Source organism: Bombyx mori, chromosome 8, assembly GCF_030269925.1.
Source record: "Bombyx mori chromosome 8, ASM3026992v2".
NCBI classification, from domain to species: Eukaryota; Metazoa; Arthropoda; class Insecta; order Lepidoptera; family Bombycidae; genus Bombyx; species Bombyx mori.
In genome coordinates this window covers 11,452,365-11,475,873 of record NC_085114.1, presented here as the reverse complement: position 1 = coordinate 11,475,873, position 23,509 = coordinate 11,452,365, and the positions used below count along the sequence as shown (strand labels likewise).

The following is a 23,509-nucleotide window of genomic DNA, read 5'->3' as shown; positions in this document are numbered from 1 at the left end:
GCAATTCATTTTTATATAATATATAGAAGAAGAAGATAGAAGATATTATATTGATCGTAATCTCAACATACGACAAAAATACCCAAAACGGTTTCAGATAAAGGTTCACTTGTTCTCTGTAAATAAATAAATAAAAATGTAAATTATCGTTTTTTTTAATACCTATAATAATTATTTACATATATGTAGTTTTTTATTTGAACAGAATCCTTAACCAATTTTTAAACCTTTTTTTGAAGCCGAAATAATCAGCTGCTCATACTACTCTATCAGACTGAGTAGTCTTTTATTCTTAAATTTATCTTAAAGTTAAGATCACGTAGACCGATTAAAACCTATCACATTTTACCTTTTGTGTCGACCTAACCTGTCGAAAAACTGGCAAGAAGTACAAGAGATTATTATAAGAGATAGTTAATTTGTCCCGAATAAAAAAAAAATTAAAAAAAAAAAAAATATCTTGTTCATATTTCCTATAGTATGTAGTTAATTTATGTTCTATCGCATGCATTAGTTGTAGGCATCTCTGTTCAAATATAAATATTTTATTTAAGACACATAAAACATACGACGACTTTTTATCATTAATAATTTAAATAATGACATAAAGCTCTTTTAATTCATAATTTGTTTATGATGCTAGCTTTATATTATTATTTAGTTTCAATAATAAGTTTTTAGTTGAAAAATACGTACAACAATACCCTGAATTATTGTAAACGTTCTGTAAGTTAATGTCTTGTTCGTCGGTTTTAAAATTCATAAATAACAAAGGCCATGATGCTAAAGCTTCGACGAGTAGAGATGGTCACACGCAGAGACTACTCGAGCGGTATAAACCCGCCTCCCGCACCCGCTATATAAACACGAGCGTTATCAAACAACCACCAATACATTGCTGGCAGTCACAACGATCACACATTAAATTAATATTTTACTTAAACAATTTGTGTCAGTGTTTTTAAAAGCGGCGTCGCGTCACAGGATCCATATTTAAGTGAGTATTGTTTTGAAAATTGACAGCATCTCCTTTAAATATCATCGTTCTCCCGTTCGTCTATTGCTACACAACATATTTCTTATATTATTTTAGAATATCAAACGGCGATTTGAAAAATAATATACATTAATATTAAAATTAAATCGATCGTTATACTGCACGCAGAGGCATTTATCAAGTGTATATTGCACAATCTAATTCAAATTACGGTGCATTTCGTTGTTAAGCAGCTTGCAATAACTATTAACAACGTGGACAATAAACACAATACACTAGGATGGCCAGAAAATTGCGTGTTTGCGTCCAAATGCTATTTTTATATTACGCAGTTGACCTGTCTTGATATAAATAATATGCGCTAACACCCTTGACGCTTCACTGAGTTGGAAAGGGGTTTATCGATTTTGTAGCTGGTTTAATGTTATTCATAGCGGCGTCAGATCGCATCTCTGCAAAAGCCTACACAGTTATTAAAATGTAAAATAGCTTTCAGTAACCTATTTAAATTCAGAATTATTAAAGTCAATATCATTTTATTTATAACGTATTATTTATTTAATGTTACCTTGTTCTCTATTGTTTAATTTAAATTTTGCTCTTTAAATTTAAATAGAGAATTGTCAATTCAATGTCTTAGGTTCTTCGTTCGATAAAGTTTTTAAATGTAGACCTCTAAATCACCGTTCAACATTAATTCAATAACATCCGTCGTGGATTTTGTCTGCGTTTCTTAGAGCTTATTCAAACTTAGTTTCTTTTCCCTGTTAAGGTTTAATTTTCCGTCGGTAAAACATGTAGCTACAATAATATTATAACAAAAATTCGGGCATATATATCCTAAAAAAATATATTCTAATTCAAATTCTAATTCAAAATCGTTTATTTCAACTTAGATGTCAGTATAACACACTTGTTGAATGTCAAAATATAAATAACAATGTTAACCTACCACCGGTTCCAAAAAAAGCCACAGTCCTGAGAAGAACCGGCGAAACAAACTCAGCGGGCTTTTTTTTTGCTTTTTCTCAAATATTTACTTTTTTTTTTAAATAAGTAAAAATATTTACAATAAAGAAAACAACAAGTCAAAAATACAATAAAAAATAATAATAATAATAATGAAAAATGAAAAGGCCATGAGCGAACGCCTCAAATAATATCTATTAATCAGAACTAGAGGTCCCACAGTAGTCGAAATTCGACTATAATTAATTGGAATTGTAAGTTTGTACACTATTATGATTGTATTTAATACTTCTATAGTCACAAATTTCGCCAAGATTACACTATAAAAAATATTAACAAAGGCAAACAATATTTAATCTATTCTCAATTTGACAACAGACGTCAAGAACAAAAGTTTGACAATAAATAGTATGCATGCGTGTGTGCGTCAAATACATGGTATGTAGTGTGTGTAATGTTTTCTTTATTGATTTAATGTATCTTTTATGGATTATTTAAAAAAAATATTAGCATTGTGCACTTCTTCTCTATATTCTTTAAAAGTGTGGAAAATTGCATACTCCTCCGTCCGCGCAATTTTCGTAAAAAGGGATACAAAGTTTTTGCTTCACGTATTAATTAATCAGAATTAGTCAATTAATCGCTTCAAGTAAACGTCTACAAATCTTAAATATACACGCCCTGTCAGGCGGAGCTAATGCGGCACGAATCTATGAATCAATCTTAAGTAGACTCCACTATAAGAATCAACATTAATATTTTGTACGATTTCAAATATATAAATACGACAGGCAGAGGCTTGGCTCTGCCCCTGGCATTGCTGAAGTCCATGGACGACGGTAACCACTCACCATCAGGTGGGCCTATGCTCGTCTTCCTACAAGGGCAATAAAAAAAAATTTAACTCAAAGATCTATTCCTTTCCAAATTATCCTTCCTTTACAAATTAATTCGATATCCGCGAAATTGAAAGTTAGTATTTTTTAACTAACCAGTTGCTAATATTTTCTTCGGAAGCTTCTTTATATTTGCCCCCGCATCTTCGTCCGTGTGTAGTACACTTTAAATCGAATGGGCGTAGAACCCTCTTCAGTAGTGGTATTAAAAGTCCGAACTATCTGCATATCAAATTTCGTCAAAATTTATTCAGCAATTTAGGCGTAAAAACGTAACGAAAACTATTTTTAAGACAACTTCTAATCTTAAATTTTTAACTCTAATTCTTAAAATGTTAATTCTTAAATTTTTAGATGAATTTCGGTAGCGTATATTTCTGATATACACTACTACACATATATAGAAATAATAATCGATTAATGCTCCACGCTCCGCAGTTAAGCTAGTATTGGAAAATAAATAATCTTTCATAGTAATTACGTTATACGTGAATTTCTCTGCACTATGAACGCCATTACGTGGCTCTCTTCAAATGTCGCTTGTAAGGAGTCTTCGGCGGCTGTGTATTCCTAGCTCTAGCATTCCTGATGTCCATGAGTGACGGTTAACACCATGGGGACCGATAGTTCGCCTGCCTTTTATGGCAATAAAAACTACATTAACACTCCGAGCATAAAATAAACTTCACAAAGTTTGTGTCCAGGGCCCCCTCATCAGGGTACAGGGTAGTCAGGATCCACCAACGTAGCAATCAAACGTGTGACGACAGCCCCTTTTAAGAACAGTTAAAAAAAATAACCAAGAAAAATTAAAACGAAAAATATGAAACGAACAGTATAGTATATATAATTTAAAAACGTAATAAATATTATATTATACGAATAGTATAGGATGCGCTTTATTAATAAATTTTCCTACTGACCCCGCCTGCTGACTAGAGCGTAACAAAACTTTAATAAAAAATCGTTCTGCATGTCAAATTCTAAACTAAACTTAAGAGAAAAAAGCTTATTGTTTCCGTGACTCAACCCTGACGAACCTCAATTAGACACAACGTTAAAAAATAGTTGTGCATCATTAGAGAAACCGATGAAGGTAGTCTTTGGAACAAAGAATTAACCAGTATTTTTGATTGTTTAATATTAAAGTCGTGACTATGAGATACAATAAAACATTTAATTCTACATCAATTAAATATATTCAAAAAGTAAACAATAAAATTAACAAAAACGATTTCACGTTATAAAACTGATAATAATGAATAAAACGATTTTGAGCAAGTATAATAATATGTAACATGATGTTGGTTTATACGGAATAATATTCCGGTCAGAGAAAGACGAGGCGACGAATGCTACTTACGACATGCGCATTATATTTCCGTGACATGAGCTGCGTCGCCATGAATTATAGCAATTGTTCGGAAGATCCATTTCGTGGAACGGAAATATCTACGGAAACTTGTTGTTACCCTATTAAGGTGCCAACAAATAGAATCGGTTTATGCAAAAACTAAAGCGACCGGTAAGGACCACCGGCCAAGGTGACACGCCGCGTGTATCCGAACGTAATGCTAACAATTTCCATGGGTCATGGATGTTAACAACAATAGCGTAAAGCCGCATACGTAATTATTTTAGACGAGCGACGTTTATTCACGTCAAATTTTCAAGCTTAATTTTCTGACAACATAACGAGACGTCCTCAGCGTGCTGTGTATTCAAAGTTACAACTGAAATAAAATGAGCGGTTTATATTTGTATATATCATTCAGTTATCAGTAATACGTTTGTCGATACTAAGCTTACAATACTACATATAAACGCATTTTCTAATTCTTGCGCGCATTTTGCCATTGCTTATATCTGTGTGGCTGATCTTGTTATTACTAATACGTTTGTCGATACTAAAGTTACAATAAATACTACATAATATAAACGGCTTTCAAATTCTTGCGCGCATTTTGACATTTCTTATATTGTGTGGTTGATCTTGTAGTTTGCTGGAAGAAAACTCATTAATCCGTTATGCTAGCATTTTTACATTTTGTTTTATGACGTACATATGATCTATGTATGTATATAACATATTATCCGTAAGGCTTGCGTCACGGTCAGAGGTCTGTGTATTAAGAATAAAAACACTACATTCTTTAAATTCGGTAATATGCATCAGCACAAAATTCCATAGGTTATACAACAGCGGTTAAGCGGTAAACATTACTCAAATATTTAATTTGGGTTGAAACATTTAACATTTTCCTCGGAACATCGGATCTTTCAGCACGAGCGGTTTTTGTGACATTTCCTTGCGGTCTGTAACAAGTTATGTCGTTACACAAAATGCAGTTCTTCCGCTGGCATTGACCTAAGCTATATTTTAACCGACTTCATACAATGAGGAGGTTTTCAATTCGACTTTTTTTTTGCAGTCTCATTCGTTTTTTGTACCTGAATAGAATCGCTTTTGATCGATTCTAATGGCAGCCTTAATTAAATTGTATCAAATATCCGACTATTAGTTTTCGACTTATCTTTAATTAACTTCGACTGCATTGATGATATTCTCATTTTAATCCGTAGAAATCGATTGCTTTTATTGTCAAAAATTTGTATTATAACATTTTTAGTCACCTTCGTCACTTTGCTGTTACAACATTTCTTTATATTTCTTTAAATAAATATTCTCCACACTTAAAATTAAAATCCAGTTACGTTGTAACCATATAAGTAGTTAAGTTCATATATATTATCAACGTCTATTCGTTCTCGAAATTCAAGCCTATTGTTCAGAGATCCAGAGACCTTGCTCCGATTGAGAGACTGTCATCACTGTGACATTTCTATTTGATTAATGACATTAAGATGTCATTGTAGATTATATACGGGATCGATCGATACTTCGAGCGTCGACAATGAACCGTGGGTCGTGAGTTGCGCAATTGTTCATGGATTACAACAGGCCGCATCGGGCCGAGAATCTCGTATGTTATGACTTTTATACCGACATCTGTGATACGTGATCGACCAGGGGGATCGAGAAAGTAGGCTGTGGTAACACGACGGTCTGGGTCATTTTTTACTGGAAATTCGACAAATTAACGCAACAGACAACAAAAGAACATTGCGTGTTCTTAATAAATAAATTGAAATATTTTACAGTTTTATAGGATGCTCCTGTTTGTAATCGCGGGTTGCATAATCATATTAAATCAATCAATAGAATTTGTTCGGTGATTACAGTGTAATAAAAGCGAGTAATTTCTCAAAGTATTATATCGTAAAAATCGTTTCTCGCCCTTATTTACCTATACCTTTACTGGTGGTAGGACCTCTTGTGAGTCCGCGCGGTTGGGTACCACCACCCTGCCTATTTCTGCCGTGAAGCAGTAATGCGTTTCGGTTTGAAGGATGAGGCAGCCGTTGTAACTATACTGGAGACCTTAGAACTTATATCTCAAGGTGGGTGGCGCGTTTACGTTGTGGATGTCTATTGGCTCCAGTAACTACTTAGCATCAGGTGGGCTGTGAGCTCGTCCACCCATTTAAACAATAAAAAAAAACCTTATAATAAAGAGTAGATTATTTAAAAAAAACTGGAACATCGATCGACTGAGAGGATATAAAATAACATGAAAATATCGAGGGTGCTGTAACAGCTCCACCTTTGGCATTAAATGCAAAATGTCAAGTTGCTTAACCGCTGAAGTCACAGTTCTTGTTCATAACACGACAAAGGGTGTTGTATCATGATGAGGAATACTAAAATTCAATCTAGGCATCAAAAGCGACAAACCGCTTTATGCTGATGTGCTGACTGACTCGGCGTGATTGTCAATAAATTGCATTATGGTATAGTTTTTGACAACCGAAAATATATATACCATTATATATAATTACCATCATATTTCGTACCGTAATAATATTTCGAAGAATTAATTTGTTTGTTTTATTATTAATTGTATGGACTCATAAATGCGCTAAATAAAAACGCTAAATCAAATAATTTCAAATTGTAATATTCAGTTTGATATTTTTTTTTATTTTCTTAGTGAAAAATGGGATCTGTATCAATCTATATGCATAGTTCATGTATATTAATTTAAGTGTCCTATTTTTAATAAAAATATCATACTTATTTTTGTTTTGGACCTCTAGCGTTTTGAAGAACCAGAAACATAATTTGAGTAATAATTGAAATTCATTGCCCGAAAGAAAATACATACTCATAAAATATTTATCTACCGGAGAATTTCTAATTATAATTGTTGAATACATTTACACATGTTGCGTTATGGGCGAACGTGATTGTCATACTAATTCAGTAACATGACGCAAATATTACCAAAACTGTCTTTATACACATAATATAACGAAATCGAATAGGTAAATGATGAGGATTGCTTAAATGAAATTTGATATTAAATATCACCCATCAACGAAAGTATGAAGAAAACTAAAACTAATATTACTAAAATATTATACTTTGCAATTAGTTTCAAAGCTCGTGATTCAGAAATTTGTGAATCATCAATACTTAGGTAGGCACTGTTCTTGTCATAACACTATGCACTGTAACAAAACATAGCCATCAAATCATAGTTTTATTACATCTGAAATGATTTATTAAATTCATTTTTCTTAGTGAATTTTTACTGCCCAAAAAGGAAATTGACTAATTCTTGAAAATTAATTAAAAATGCAGCCAACGCAAATAATAATTAATGCCTTCTCGTTAGCTCGCTGTTTGTTACTGAGCGACACGGTTAGTACGTTGTAATACGCATCAGCAATTTCTCATAACAGAGACGTTACCATTTCTCACAGTAATCAGGCTTCGAGGGGTGCTATAATAATTGTGACCAGCTGTACAATTGAGTCTTTCGACCAGAACATGTTATCCGTAAAAACTGACTGCATTCATATAAAATATAACTCAGTGACCGTGCAACCTTTGATTAATTTAAAAATAAAGGTGTTCATGTGATGTTTTTTTTTTGGTAAAAAAATTTAGACTGGGTAATAAACAAAAGCTGAATACTAATCCTATCAACAATTTACTAACATACTGCTTTAAAGACTTTCGTTTCGTTCCTTACTTTGGCCATTCAATCAAATTTTTATCGTAACAATGAAATATGAACAAATATTATAATGTAACGATCGAAATCGTCACAAACTGCATTATTTCGAATTCAAAGATCGTAACTGAAACATGCGCATTTCGTAAACATACAGTCAACCGTAACGTTCGATATTGTGACGAAATCATCAACATAATAGAAGTAATTCTAAATGCAAGGCCTCTATAATAAAATTGAATACTTCATTGATCTAAATAATGCGAAAGTTCGATGAAGATTTTCTAAATTTACGTCAACCTAGAAAGGTATTTGAAGTAAGAACACAAACTACCTCAAGTCATGGACCACAGTGGAACTTTAGTGTCTCTTGGTGTGCTTTTATAATTACGTTCTTACAGTAGTTCTGGTACATTGTAGCAGACATGGATGCTAAGAATGATCTTTTTCATTAGCGCAATAAACAAGCATGCGCTGGGCTTCAATTGAAAAATTGCCGTGCCGTGTGGGAAGACGACAATCCATGCCCTCAGACCATTCGAGGATATCCTTCCAGAATATCATCGAATCAATACAATATTTTAATTTCAGTAATTATAATGAATTTTCTTCGATATTTTATACATTGGCACTGTTATATTTATGATGATTTTAGCGATATTTATAGCGATCATTCCTTTTCGCGTTCTACTTCGTGACAGAAATAGTTAGGGTACGCAATCGAAGTTACCTTCAGAATGTTCTATTCCATTGGTCTCCGCAGTTTAGGGTATTCGACAAACTCCAATATTTTTTTATCTTCAAAATAATGACACCCCTAAACGTTTTTCGTTAACTAATCCGCATATCAAATGTAATGACTTCAAATTTGACTATTGATTGAATCTTATGCATTATAAAATACACAAATTTCTGGCTAATTATGGAAAAACATTATTGCAAACAATGTATTTCCAATTTATCCTGTACGTCTTTTACGATTAGCGTTGCCAGACTTGTATTAATGGGTGTGAATGATTCATGCGACGTGTGATGCATTGCATTTTAGTCAACAGTTTATATCAATAGATCGATTAAAATTCAGAACGTGTACTACTGACGTCTAGTCTCCATCATTCTTATTTTCAATGCGCACTTCGCATCCTGCGTACTTCGCACGCACTAGAAAGCATCCGTAATCAGAAATGTTGATGAGATTACATCAATATTTATTTACTATTGAATAGTTAAAATTTTAATTTGCACCTGAAGAATTTTTATGTTGCTGCCACTTATTTATTGAGTTACATCTCTTTTCAACGGCACAACCAGTTCTTAAAAACCCAACATAGTCACTAATTGGCTCTCTTGAACGCACACAACATAGCTTATGCCTAACCAGCTTACAATATGATAAAATATTTGTATTTCTGTTACGATTTTTTTATTTATAAGCCAATATGACATGGGCGGTCTTTAATAATTTTGAGCAACGTATTTCGAATCTGATTGTAGCACCCCTTTCACAAATAGTTTACATCCTACTTATTTCTAATAAATCAATTGGAACTGACTAGAAGGAAGGTTCCCATTCACCGACGCAACGGACCCTTAAATTATTCAATCTTAATTGAAAAATTGCAGCAAAATGTCAGTCGACTAGAGCGTAACATTGGCCTTACTGTACTCACGACTTGCAGACGTGCATTCTAATTTTATACAATTCACAGTAAATTTTATAAAACCACTAATTACGGTATTTTTTTATTTGTTTTCAGGATGAAGGTCTTACTATTGTGCATAGCCTTCGCGGCTGTGAGTTTGGCGATGCCAGTGGCGGAGGAAAAGGACGTAGTTCCCGCTCAACCAATTCTAGAAGTCGCGCCCAAAATTGATGACTCGGTTAAACCTACCGAAGTAGCTGCTGCCACTGAAGAGAAGAAAGCCGAACCTGCTCCAGTTAGTAACGACGAGGTACCCGCTATACCAGAGGCCAAAAAGGACGATATAGCCCCAGAAGACTCCGATATCGCGAAACCGGAAACCGTTCCTGAAGTGAAAACCGAAGAAAAAGTCCCGGAAGCAAAATCATCCGAGATTCCCGATGCTGAAGCAAAATCTGCTGATATTAAAGTGGAAGAACCAGCTGCTCAGCCTGAAGATTCAAAAACTGAAGTACAAGCTACCGTCGCTGAAATTTCAAAAGAAGAAAAACCTAGTGCTACTGATGCAGAAGGTTCTGCCGACTCAGCTGCCATCATTCCCAACATGGTGAAGAAGATCGACTTGGCTCCTACTGTAGAAAGCGATGCTGCTGCAATTCCTGAAATTAAGACTCCTGAAGCAGCCGATGCTCCTAAGTTAGCAGACAATCCTGTAGATGAGGACAAGCCTGCTGACATTTCACCTGATGCGCCGAAAGCTGAAGCTAAGTCGGCTGATGACTCTGCGACTACAGCTAAAGATGACATTCCAGTAGCACCCGAAACTAGCGACGACAAAAACAAAGAAACAAAAACCAAGGACAAAGACTCGTCTAGTTCCTCAGAAAGTTCGCAATCATCTGACGAATCCAAATCTGAAGAAAACAAATCTTAGATAGACCGCGAAGGCGTTAAGCGGCGGACGCGTGTTGACAGTCTTCGACACGCGTCCACTGCTTGCAGCGAACACATTAACTCGTGCTCCGCTGCCAACGCGAGAGATTAACTGTAGCGTATATGTGTGAAACTACCCCATGTGAGTGAGAGTGGCGTTCTCTACACCGAGGTGGATAACTGTCTATTTCCTAGACCTAGAGACTTATTTAAATAATGAAATCAAAAATTACCTACGATGTAATTATTTGTCGAAGTAAATTATCGAATTTCTGATAACATAAGTAATAATAAAGGTTTTTTTGTAATAAGAATTAGTTTCATTCTTTTTAATTTTAATTGACTTATTACCTGATTGACTTCATCATAAAGGTTACAGAGTTGAACATCGTTTTTGCACTCAGCATAACAACAATCAACCAACACTAAATAATAAAGCTAAATTTCTTTTTAATTAACTTTGAAGATAAAAGAGCAATGCGGCAATACTCAATGATGTCGTCACTGTCGCTCTACGACATTGGCAATTCCAGACTCACAGTCACGCCGCTACAGAAGTTTATATTTTAAATTATGGAATGATTTTATTATTGTTTTATTCATATAATAGAATTGCAATTGTCTGCCCGCGATTTTATACATACGTATAAAATTTGAAAAAGTCAAACATAATTTATGATAATAATTCAGGCTTCTTTTATCTATTCCAAAAATAGGTTGGAGTAGTAGTAGTAGTAGTAAAAGTATGTAAGTGTCCAAGTTAAACAGGTAGAAGCAAGATAAAACAGATAAGATTCCTTTTTCTCCTAAGTTTGTTATCCGGTTTTCTGTGTAGTCTTATGACGAGCTTTCTAATAATCGCGTCCGGGCGTAGCTGAAATAGCCTCTTAAGCTACCAGCAAATAGGTAGGGAGAAAAAAAAATATTATATTATTTTTTTGGAAAGCGTTCTTTTGTCCAATTAACAAGAAAAAATATCAATACCAAAACAAAAGGGAAAATTTAATGCATAAAATTTAACTAAACCTTGAACTGTTGACTATGATGAGCGGTTTCTGCCACACACCATTGTACTACAGCCTACTACAAGTAAATCTGGTTGATTAGAATGTTTATCAAAATACATGATACTCAAGAATATAGTGACTAGCACTATTAGGGAATGAATTATTGAAATCCGACCATACGCTCCAGCTCTCCTATCTTACCACGAGTTCGAATTGCATTAGAAAAACAGCTTTCTTACTTTTGTATTTTACAATTGTGGAAAGCTTTTAACCACGTCTCAAAAGTAAAGGTTGGGTGTCTTGTGAATGGATAGATACCATCACTTTGCCTATTTCTGACATCCGTTATTTAAACTATACTATTAGAAGACTACTCTTAGAAGAGATTTAGAAATCATGCCTCAAGATAGGGCGCGGCATTCACGTTATGAAACTATAATCTGGTAGACCCATCAATGCAATAGAAAAATTTAGGGCAGATGATTACGTGAATTAATTCGACGAGTTCATATTGCGTAGTTTCGATTTCCGCATCTCATTCGTGCCAGTACTGCCCGACCAAACATCGCGATTAGTGGAAAATGTTGCAGAACGCAAGTACCCTGCGCTCCAGTGAAAGACGCTCATTTCGCCGATATCTGATTTCTCCTGGTTAAAAGACTTGATCTCAAGCAAATTATTTGTTTCAAAAGATATGGTAGATCGTCTCACCCATCCCGAACTGATATTGACACGGTTATACGTTACTACTTAATATATCTATGTATATATGCAAGTTATACATTTTTTATACATACAAGTTTTATTACTGGTGGTAAGACCTCTTGTGAGTCCGCACGGGTACCACCGCCCTGCCTATTTCTTCCGTGAAGCAGTAATGCGTTTCGGTTTGCAGGGTGGGGCAGCCGTTGTAACTATACTGAGACCTTACAACTTATATCTCAAGGTGGGTGGCGCATTTACGTTGTAGATGTCTATGGGCTCCAGTAACCACTTAACACCAGGTGGGCTGTGAGCTCGTCTCCCCATCTAAGCAATAAAAAAAAAAAATAGTTATAGATGTCTATGGGCTCCAGTAACCACTTAACACCAGGTGGGCTGTGAGCTCGTCCGTCTGTCCAATAAAAAATAAATGAAACCAAAAAATCGAAGTTAAAAAGTGTCTTTACATGTACATATTATTATGGGACTTGGTATTCGTAGAGCGTACTATACATATTGTTTTTCCCCTCTTATTCGTTGGTAACCTGTGGGGCTATTTCAGCTACACGCGGAGGTCTAGGTGAGCTCACGGGTTCAACCTGAGAGAATTTTTTAATACTAGCCCTAGCCAGAGCAAAGCTTAAAAGCACGAAGTGGACGAATCGAGACTGTCGCATCGCAACTAGTCATTTTATATGTAAAAGGAGAGGCGGCTTTAGCTGCGGTGCAGGGTGTGGTGGGGCAACTGTGTTAGAGGGCACAGGCGTCGGCACTTTCAATGAATCTGTTACATTTGTACCGATTCCATTTTGACCGCGCGCTTAGTATAGGGCGCTACACGGGCTAGAGACGCTTTTATGTAAAACATGGTATAAAAAGTTTGGCTTGAATTTCAATAAATCTCAATATTAATATTTTATTAATAATTTTTTTTATTAATAACTATTAAATTAACTCACTTCTCCAGTTAGCATTCTGCATGTTACGATTCCCAACGACCACCAATCCGCGGCGTGACCATACGGCTCTCGACTCAGGACTTCAGGAGCTATTGACAAAAACAAACTTTCTTTACTAACACTTGAATGTTCAATTTTATATATTAATATATTCTTTTGCTTTACTGTTACATATTTTAAGCGAATGTTTTAAGCAATCACACTTCTTGTGCTCTACGCAACTAGCATACACTTCCAAGCATACCAAAAAGCAATTAATCAAATAATTAGGTTTAAACATATTTACTTTCCATGGAAGGACGTCTTGGTGTCGTTTAGCACACGAAGTCTTCCTGCTATCACTTCACATCACTTAAAATGGCGTTATTATAAACGTCATTACGGTTTAATTTCGCATTGTACAGTTTCAGATAATACAAAAGCTTTATGCGAGTTCGTTTCGTGAAATGAATTAAATAAATGCAAGATTAGCCCGTAACAGTGTTTTTAATCATATTGTGTACGACTTAAAAAAATACTATAAATGGCTAGTCTTTCTTTGTAAAATAATGTGAAGGTTTTGTTCGGTTACTAAACTGGACAGATCGATGTAGTGAAATTCATTTATTTTAACTAAAGGAAAACAGGTTCTAAATGTGATATTTTTAGAACCGAGAAAAACCGGCGAAAAAACTAAATTATTTTATTCGTTTTATCTTGGTATTTTTACATAGCACAAGTAAAAAAAATCGTCAGTAGAAAAAAGGAAAATTACATAATGCAAAATTAATTGTCCACATAATATTACAGCATTTGCTAGAATCATTAGATTTGACTTTGTAATTTAAATAATTCACAATTAAGGTTATTTGTTTGTTGTTGGTTGTTTTTATTCTAATTAACATGTCCTAGGACTCTTTGAAGTTTAGAAAATGATTGGTTATTAATCAATGAAAATGAAAAGCTCGTACCGAAAGCCTCAGATGTAAAGCTCCGGGGGAGATACGATAAATAAATAAAAATACATTTCCATAATGAATTCGAACTATGTTTTTATTAAATTTGGAATCAAGTCTTAAATCACGGCCCTAAAACTGCGATACTTTAAAACAAATATTTTTTTGTATGGCAACTAGCCACATCTTGTAGGGGATGCTCCTAAGCTTATATTTTGTTAAAGTTAAGGCATTTAATTATTGTGTAACTAAACGCACAAAATAAAAAAAATATTAATCCCCACGCCCGTAAACATTTTTGTTGAGTGCTTGAGTTCTATCTATAACTAATTTATGTTTTTTTTTTATTGATCTAAGATCTCAGTATAGTTACAACGGCGGCCCCACCGTTCAAACCGAAACGCATTACTGCTTCACGGCAGAAATAGACAGGGTGGTGGTACCTACCCGCGCGGACTCACAAGGTCCTACCACCAGTAAACATAATATTTTTATTAGTTTCTTCTTCTTTTTTTAGGGTAATTATTTAAGCAACTGACTTGTTTACTTACAACTGTGTATTCGAAATAGTCGCATAGATAATCTATACTACATGAAACCCAATTAAAATTTGCTATGTACTATCAAATGAGAAAATCACTTATTCCTTACAAACTATGTCATTTCTATTAACTAATGATCTACTGAAGGTATCTCCTACCAAGTCATTAGTTCAATGCAATTAAGCTTCTTCTTGATTTTAGCTTTGTTGGCAAACAAGCTTCCGGGCCACTTAACAGCAAGCAGTCACCATCATCCATGGACACCCGCAATGCTAAGGCCACAACGAAACTACATACATATCGTCTTCTCGCATTAAAACTGTACAATCTCAAAACTTACTAATTTTACAGGAGAGTGTTTTAAAGGTTTAACACGTGATATTTTTAATATTAATCATTAATTTTTTATATTTTACCAGTTACATTATCTGTCTTTTAAAGTAAGATAAAATTATGTATCAATTTTGTTAATAGTAGTCAAAATGTAAGTAAACTAAAAAAAAAACTAAAACTAAATAACGCTCTTTTGACAGTATTTATGAGAAAAATACTGATGATACCAAATGATTCCGCATATTAACTCAATTTCGAATATTTTTCGAAATTTTACACTTTTAATGCGAAAAGACGATATGGGCGGGCTTCTAGTGAGCGCTCATCACCAGAATAATTATTAACTAGTGCAACATCAACGCCTAATAAACGGATACCAAACACCGGATATTGTTGTCATTTTTAAATTTCTATTAGCAAACAAATCAAAATAAAACAATACAAAATACTTCATCATTTATTCACTTATATATATAATTATCACAAGACTAACATATTTTTTTAATTTTTATTTTTTTGAACTTTTACATCACAACAGATACGTTCAGTTTCATTTAAAATATAATAATAATAATAATATAGACTTAATGCGTAACAGCCATTATTTTACAAGCTGAATTATGATATCAAACGTATTTTGAATAAGGCCTTTATCGTGTGCGACGCTACATAATACATTAAACCTAACACTACTAAAAAGATGCTCAACATCAAATTTTAATACAACACAATAAAATATATTGTCACGTCACCAGAACTTCGTTAAAATTTAGAAACAACATTCACTTTCACGTATTTAGATATTCGTTTCGATCGTACACAATACGACATAATATGAATATATGAAACAGTATCGAATTCTCTATCCTACAGCCTTATCTTTGGTGGCAATCTGATATAAAGTTTAAAAAATAAATACGCCTAAAGCCGGCTACATACGGAACGGCAGGCTTGACGAGACTGCATGAACAATAGTTTGATACATCCTTGAGGACATGTGAATGGTGCTTGTGCAAAAGACTGAAATCAAAAGCTTATAAGTTCGATTCCCGCGTCGGGCAAACGTTCGTGTAATGAATAGATTTGTTTGTACTTTGTGTGGGTGTTAAATAGTTATTATCGACGGAAAAAAGCGGAATTATCGTAACATGCAAAAAACTTAGATAGGCTTTAAATTATATAAATACATACCAATTCTCAACTCTCGATCGCTATAAATAAAATACGAATTAGGAATTTTTGAAACAGTTTTATGGAAGTTAGGATTTTTCAAGTTACGAAAATTTCGCTTTCTTCCGTCGTTATATTAATGTACTAACTTAACTTAACCCCACTTAACGAGTGTGTGCGCCGGGCCTCGGTTCGCAAACTGTGGAAAACATCAGTCAAGGCTTTAATAAGCAAGAATTCCACATGACCACGACTGCTCTGCCAAGAGCAACCGATTATGATGATATTAATGTACAAAGTATCGTTCATGAAGTCAATCGTACCGACCCTTATGGAGCGCGGGCTCAAGAAACAGGAATCAAACTTACTATCTAGCCACATAGTGAGGTAGGGGACTTGAAATAGTAGATGAATTAATTATACGATAAAAGACTAAATAAACGAACACGTAAACAACATTACGACATGAGACTAATAAACAGACTAATAATAATAAACAAAGACGTCGCGAAATAGAAAATGAACTAAACAATCATTTAACACGCTCTACCGTAAGTATAATATTAAAAATCCATTTTAGACTATTCAGTTAACGCTATCCAATGCAAAAAAACATCCGAATCGAACATCGTAAAAGAGACTTTATCACGAATGTCATTCGGTTCATAAATAAATATATACATATTATTAAAATCAAGCTACTATTTTACTAGCGTATTTCGAACGTGAAATTACCGTAAGCGCTTCAAATTTAATATTCATCTCAATCGTCAGCAAACGCTACATATAGGAAAACACCAAAAAATATAAAAATAATTTTTCATTCTTCAGACACGCAAACGATTTAATTCGCAATTCAAGATCTAAAATTTCATACGAAAATTGGTTGCTGAAAACCATTTTTTTTTTATTTTTCGTTTCCAAGCGATTACCACGGCAGAGCTTTTAAAGCAGTTTGTAAAGGTAATTTGAAAATGACTACAGGTGAAATTGCAAACCGAATTGCACTATAATTGTTTCCCTACGAAGCAGAGAGTTAGCCCACTGAGTTTCTCGCCGGATCTTCTCAGTGGGTCGCGTTTCCGATCCGGTGGTAGATTCTGCGAAGCACTGCTCCTGTTAGGGTCAGTGTTAGCAACACTCCGGTTGAGCCCCGCGAGCTCACCTACAAACGTTAGGGTGAAGCTGAAATAGCCTCTCAAGGCTATCAGCATAGGTAGAAAAAAAAAAAAACGAAACATATAATAAAACCTCTCCGTCTGAAATAAAAAACTAGAAATACTTTTTTTTTTATTGCTTAGATGGGTGGACGAGCTCATAGCCCACCTGGTGTTAAGTGGTTACTGGAGCCCTCAGACATCTATAACGTAAATTCGCCATCCACCTTGATAAGTTCTAAGGTCTCAAGTATAGTTACAACGGCTACTACAATGGACCCGCATTAATAATATTGTCCGCAAACTAGCAGAATCACCTATTCGACCCTTCGGTCGAGTAAAACTCAATGAAAATCTATCTGAGCATACGGACAAACAAAACTACACATTTCTTATATCGATCAACAAATCGTGCAATGCCAAAAAATTTACAATCTATATATGTATATAACTGAGCCAAAATTAACAATTAACTTTAAATTCCTAAACAGATTCGTAGTAAACGAACTAAGTCAAATCAAAACGAGTTTCGTGTATTAGTCCTCCAGGTAGTGCAACCAATTTTCGTATAAAAATTTAGAATTTAATGTAAAAAAAATATAATATCATTAGAATGTTGTTTTTGTAATCTAAATTACCTTAAAATTATCATTCCGTCCACCGTATGTTAGTTTTTTTTTCTATTTACATTTAACACGTTATTATTTAAAATCACATTTATTTTAGTTAGTCCGATAAAGCTTTCAAACTGTTAATTTATAATATTTACATTTTAAATTAAGAATATGTTAGTCAATTAATTTTATAATGAATTTGTAACTAACGTAAACTTATATCTTAAACAAACAAGTTTCCGTTCAATATTGCTTAAATTGAAAACTTTCTAGATTTGTTCACCATTTAGTGACGTCACTATTTAGTAAACAAACGTTATGAATTGCGACCTTGTTCATATCTCAGTGATTTTACGTTCCCTGTATTAAAATAATTTAGAATAAAATTATATATAATAGTGTGAAAATAGAAACCTGATAATGTTTTCCGACAAAACACACACACACACACACAAAAACCGTATTGTTTGAAAGTAAAACTAATCATGGTTGATCTTCATTTAAAAAATCTATTATTCCTTTTGTTCATACATGCATCATTGTCGTTCATATGTCACTTAATATAAACACAAAGAAACTGGAAACGCTACTAAAAAAACACACTTCAAAGAGCTGCATCGTAAAAATATATTTCTCTCGTCCTCTCAACATGAACATTGTGAATAGGAGTTAAATATCAAGAAAAAATTGCTTTGTGAACAAACTAAAAACACAGATATCTCAAGCAACCGTGTGCAGAAACTAAACTGTGAACCTGTTGCAATTTTTCCATTATATTCCATTATATGTCAAAATTAGATACCAGATGGCCATGATTTCTTTGAAATTTTTAATTTGAACAATTTAACTTGTAATCTGCTCATCAGAGCATCAGTTGTTACAGCAATCATTTTCAACTAACCTATATTAAGGCTAGTGATTGAAATTCAACTATAATCACAGACAACTCAACATTTAGATTCCCTTTATGTACTGCATTTTCTCTTTTGTTGTTCACAATTTGAATCCCTTTATGTACTACATTTTTCTTTTGTTAAAACTATTTCCAATAATAAAAAGGTTTAGCGACTACTAAAAATCGTTAATACAAAAAGCAAAAATAAATAAATTGGATGACTTGCAACCGAAAAAATGGTGCTTTATTATATATTTACGTATGTTCAAGACCCCAAGGAAAAGTGAAAAAAAATATTACGTGATTCAGATTAAATCATTCTTTCCGAAAACTAGATGCGACTTCATGCTTCCCTTGCGATATGTACTGCTAACGTAATTCCTCATTGACAAAAATAAAATCCACTCTAATTACTACCGACATTAATACAAACATATTAAAAATCAAATTGCATTGTAGAACATTGACAATCGAAATTACTCTAGCTAGTCTAGTTCCTAATAAAATAAAGACATAAAACTAAATAAGACCGTAGTCTCAACTCGTTACAATGAATGGACTCATTAACCAGCCATCAGAGGACTTACTCTGATATTAAAATATAATTAAACACTAAACAAAACACAGAATAAAAAAATTATTAATCATATTTAAATTTATGTCATTCGCGCGTCCAAATAATAAAACGCAAATACAATAGAAAATAACAGTCAGCGGATAATATCAAAATTGACAAAAAAAATAATTAAGAAATATAATTAGCGCTCTAAGTACAATAAAGCTAGCGTACAAAAAAGTATCTCTAATTTTTGTAGCAATTTACATACCTTTTTAAATTCGGTGTTTCAAATTAAGTTTCAGATTAATAGAATTCAGCATTGAACAGTGAATGAATATTTTTAAAAAGTACGTAACATCTTTAATTGTTAAAGTGTACCAAAGTATGCTATTGGTGTTAAAACATCATCATATCATCATTGTTTAAATTAGAGATGGGTTATAGTTTTGAAATCACAACGACAGAGTTTCCCGCAATATCTTACGGACCGTATTACCGACGGTGGTCTGCGGAGCTCCCGACAAATTGTAATGTATCTTGAATAGATACGGCTGGATGTCCGGGTACGACGTATCGAATATAAGATCCGCGTCCGACCGGCTCGGCATCTTGGGTACGTACTGGTGACGATTGATGATCTCGGTGATGTACATGATCTTGTCCTGCAGCATCTCGACGACGTTCTCGTGCTTGGCGTGCATGTCGTGCTCGTTGCGTGCTTCCGCTATCTCGCAGAACACCGTCCAGACCTCCCACGGCACGCACTCTGGCTGGAAGGGCCAGCGCGCCCGACGCTTCTGGAAGAACTCGAGGCTGATGGAGCCGCGCGGGGGCGCCGACGTGCCGTCCACAGTCCGCAGCAGCTCGGAGAAGTCCGCGATCTCGCGCTTCACGTTCCGCCCGAGCAACTCAGACTCGCAACACACGTACGTGAAGTCGATAAAATCGCAGTCCACATCGATATAACTGACAGTCCGGATCGAGTAGCTCTCCTCGCTGTTGTAAGTGAACTTGCCGCTGGAGCGGTGGAACAGCACCGTGTGGAAGATGCTGGCGACGACCTCGTCCACCTGCCTCCCCTCCATCGACAGTTCGAACGCGATGGTCCGAGCGTTCATGTTCCCGCCGTCAGTGTCCCGGCCCCGGTTCACTTGTTATCACTATCGACATAATCACTAAAGGTTTGTCCTGTCACTGCCCACCCGACACTCCCATAGAGAAAACGCAAACGGAGCGACCGATGCACTTTGCCATTTTATAGTTTGAACGTATCAAGTTCCACACTGTAACGGAGAATTACTAATTTAGTTGGGTTTTTTTTTGTATTTCCTTACTTTAATTGTTGAACCGAAATTTATTGCTCGATTTAGCAAGAACTTTCCACATCACAATCACTACATAATATAAAACGAAGTCGCTTTCTCTGTCCTTATATCCCTACGTATGCTTAAATCTTTAAAACTACGCAACGGATTTTGATGCGGTTTTTTTTAATAGATACAAGTGATTGAAGAGGAAGGTTTATATGTATAATAACATCCATTAAATAGTGGAGAAATCAATAATAAAATACAGTTTCCGAAGCGAAGCGAGACCTAAAAAAATTACTAGACATAAATGTCCGTACCATCCAGTACTACAAAGTAATATTTCCCGTTACCGAATGAGACGCAGTACTCACCCATATAGTTGAGTGTACCACAGAGCGTGGTCGTACGCGATCCTATGGACAGCCACTTCGAGAGGCCAAAGTCAATGAGTTGAATGTGACATTCAGCATCCAACAAAATGTTTTCTGGCTTCAAATCGCGGTATATCACACCGGCGTTGTGGAGAAAATCTGTGTGAACAATACGCTATTGTTAAAAAAATCAACTTAGTGTTTTTTTTTAATAAATGTCAAATGTTAACACACATTTGACCTATGAAGCGTCAGTGACATAATGAGTAGGAAGCCCCGTGAAATCGTCTCGAATAATTCGTGTTTCATGTTTAATATATAATATTATAAATATATAATAATATTATAAAGAGGAAAGATTTGTTTGTTTGTTTGTATTGAATAGGCTCCGAAACTACTGAACCGATTTGAAATTTTTTTTCCCTGTTTGGAAGGTACGCTATTCCAGTGTCATAGGTTTTTTTTTTTTTTAAATTAGGGTTCCTTACTAAAACTCCAATAATGTAACACAAGGTGTAAAAAATTTACCAAAAATATTCTTTACATCGCGTGCTCTGCGAAAACTATTGATGATAGAATAAAATAACACTACGAATTTGTAGAACACATTATTATTTACAAAAAGTATCGGGACAGCATATGTCTAAACTATTATAGTTATTCCGCAATAAGTGTTATTTTATTAAAAAAAATAAAACAACGTCAAATATCGTTAAAATTTTTGTTAAAAACCCGAGCGGAGCCGGAGCGAGCCGCTAGTGTTTAATATAACTACTGAAATTAACATACCTATTGCAATAGCTATTTCGGCGACGAAAATCTTCACGATTTCCTCTGGTAGCTTTCCATACTTTTCTATCAAGCCCAGCAATTCACCTCCAGGAATGTATTCTGAAACTAAAACAAATAGACATAATATTATGAAAATGAAACAGACTGTATAGATTATCTTCGCCATATAATCTATACTCTATACTAATCTATACTACATAATTATAAATCTACAGTGATTTTTACGGATGTTCCGTTATAACTACCGAACCATGCATCCGCGTGTCTTGAAACTTGGTATCCATGTAGAAAATACATATACTTAATGGATAGGTTAATATTTATACGAGTGTTGGACTCCCTAATAATAATGGAAATAAATAACAATGTTAATTTTAAATACCCAGCGAAGCGAGAGAGTACGACTAGTAATATACTAATAACGTTCATAGTTAAAAAAGCGAGATAGTGTAATCACGGTCTCTTAAAACTACGACAAAAAAGTCATGAAAAACACATTGATTCGACAAAAGCAAAAAATCAATATCTCAGGTTGCTATTATCGTATAGACGGGTTCGACGAGGATGGTGAACGATGCTTGTAGTACCTAAAAGCGCCGTTGATGGATCGGGAGGATACGTAAGGACATGTTTTGGGCGACGTCGACTGTTTACCATTCGGTCTACAGGATCGGGTATGAAGGATGGATCTGTACGAACTTGTGTTAGCACGCGTATGTACATAATATAACGTTTTTAATAAGTTAAAAACATTTATAAATAACCATTCAAAATTAATTTGCTGTGAATTTGGCACTGATTTTTGTATTTTTTATAACTGAAAGTTAGGGTTCTGTATCTTTTTTTTTTTTTTTTCAATAATCCTTTAACAATTTCTGCAAAATGTGAAAATAAGCTCAGCACTAAAAGGGTTAATATTAGAAACGCTTTAAAACGCAAAAAGCAAAAACGACCTCGTTGCGCGAGACGGCTGTGAATTAAAAAGATAAAGTTAACTAATACACATTACTGATAAAAAAAACGTATTTCTTTACGTATATAGAAACATTCCATTTGAATAATGGTTTTTTTTGTATTAACTATTATCTAGTGAATGTTATAGCGACAATTTAACAGAAGGGACATTAGTCCACGATTTTTACCTGCTGAAGGCTCAAAACTTAAGGCGAATATTATTATTTTTTTTGTTTTGTTTCTCTCAAACAATATACATATTTCTATATTCAGGATCCAATCCTGCCCTAGAAAAACTTTTACCTGTTTACGGCACAAACAGGTAAGCTGGTTGACTTCTGATGAACGGAATTATTTCGAGGATATTTTTAATGAAATCAAACTGACTTAGTGGTTGCAATGAACATTTTACTATTCAATCTCATTTTACTATTCCAATATGTTCGAATGCTTTACAATTGTCTCCCTTTCAATATATTTACAAGACTATGTCTCCTCACAGGACTCGTGAAATATACAGGAAATATAATGAAATCATTTTCTTCAGTCACACATGTGTTAGTTTTTTTTTTTATTGCTTAGATGGGTGGACGAGCTCACAGCCCACTTGGTGTTAAGTGGTTACTGGAACCCATAGACATCTACAACGTAAATGAGACTCTAAGATCTCAGTATAGTTACAACGGCTAC

General features: G+C 34.4%; 3 protein-coding genes across 4 annotated transcripts in view; 1 reads left to right on the top strand and 2 right to left on the bottom strand.

Moving 5' to 3' along the window:
• LOC101737700 (serine/threonine-protein kinase S6KL) overlaps positions 1–23,509 on the bottom strand; it is a 65,534-nt gene that overhangs the window by 36,914 nt on the left and 5,111 nt on the right. The window contains exons 5-7 of the mRNA XM_012695468.3: positions 21,863–21,970; positions 21,074–21,232; positions 13,188–13,276 (exon numbers count right to left, since the gene is read on the bottom strand). Coding sequence (XP_012550922.2) covers positions 13,188–13,276; positions 21,074–21,232; positions 21,863–21,970 — 356 coding nt within the window. The remainder of the gene's footprint in view (positions 1–13,187; positions 13,277–21,073; positions 21,233–21,862; positions 21,971–23,509) is intronic.
• Positions 763–10,830, top strand: LOC778506 (uncharacterized). Of its 2 annotated transcripts, XM_012695415.4 has the most exons (2): positions 763–997; positions 9,701–10,830. In XM_012695415.4, exon 2 carries the CDS (start codon positions 9,702–9,704, stop codon positions 10,518–10,520), a length of 819 nt encoding a protein of 272 aa, XP_012550869.1. In that variant the 5' UTR covers positions 763–997; position 9,701; the 3' UTR covers positions 10,521–10,830.
• Positions 15,442–20,665, bottom strand: LOC119628338 (autophagy-related protein 101). Its single transcript, XM_038012600.2, has 2 exons — positions 17,402–20,665; positions 15,442–17,188 (listed from the first exon to the last, which is right to left on the bottom strand). Exon 1 carries the CDS (start codon positions 20,508–20,510, stop codon positions 19,845–19,847), a length of 666 nt encoding a protein of 221 aa, XP_037868528.1. The 5' UTR covers positions 20,511–20,665; the 3' UTR covers positions 15,442–17,188; positions 17,402–19,844.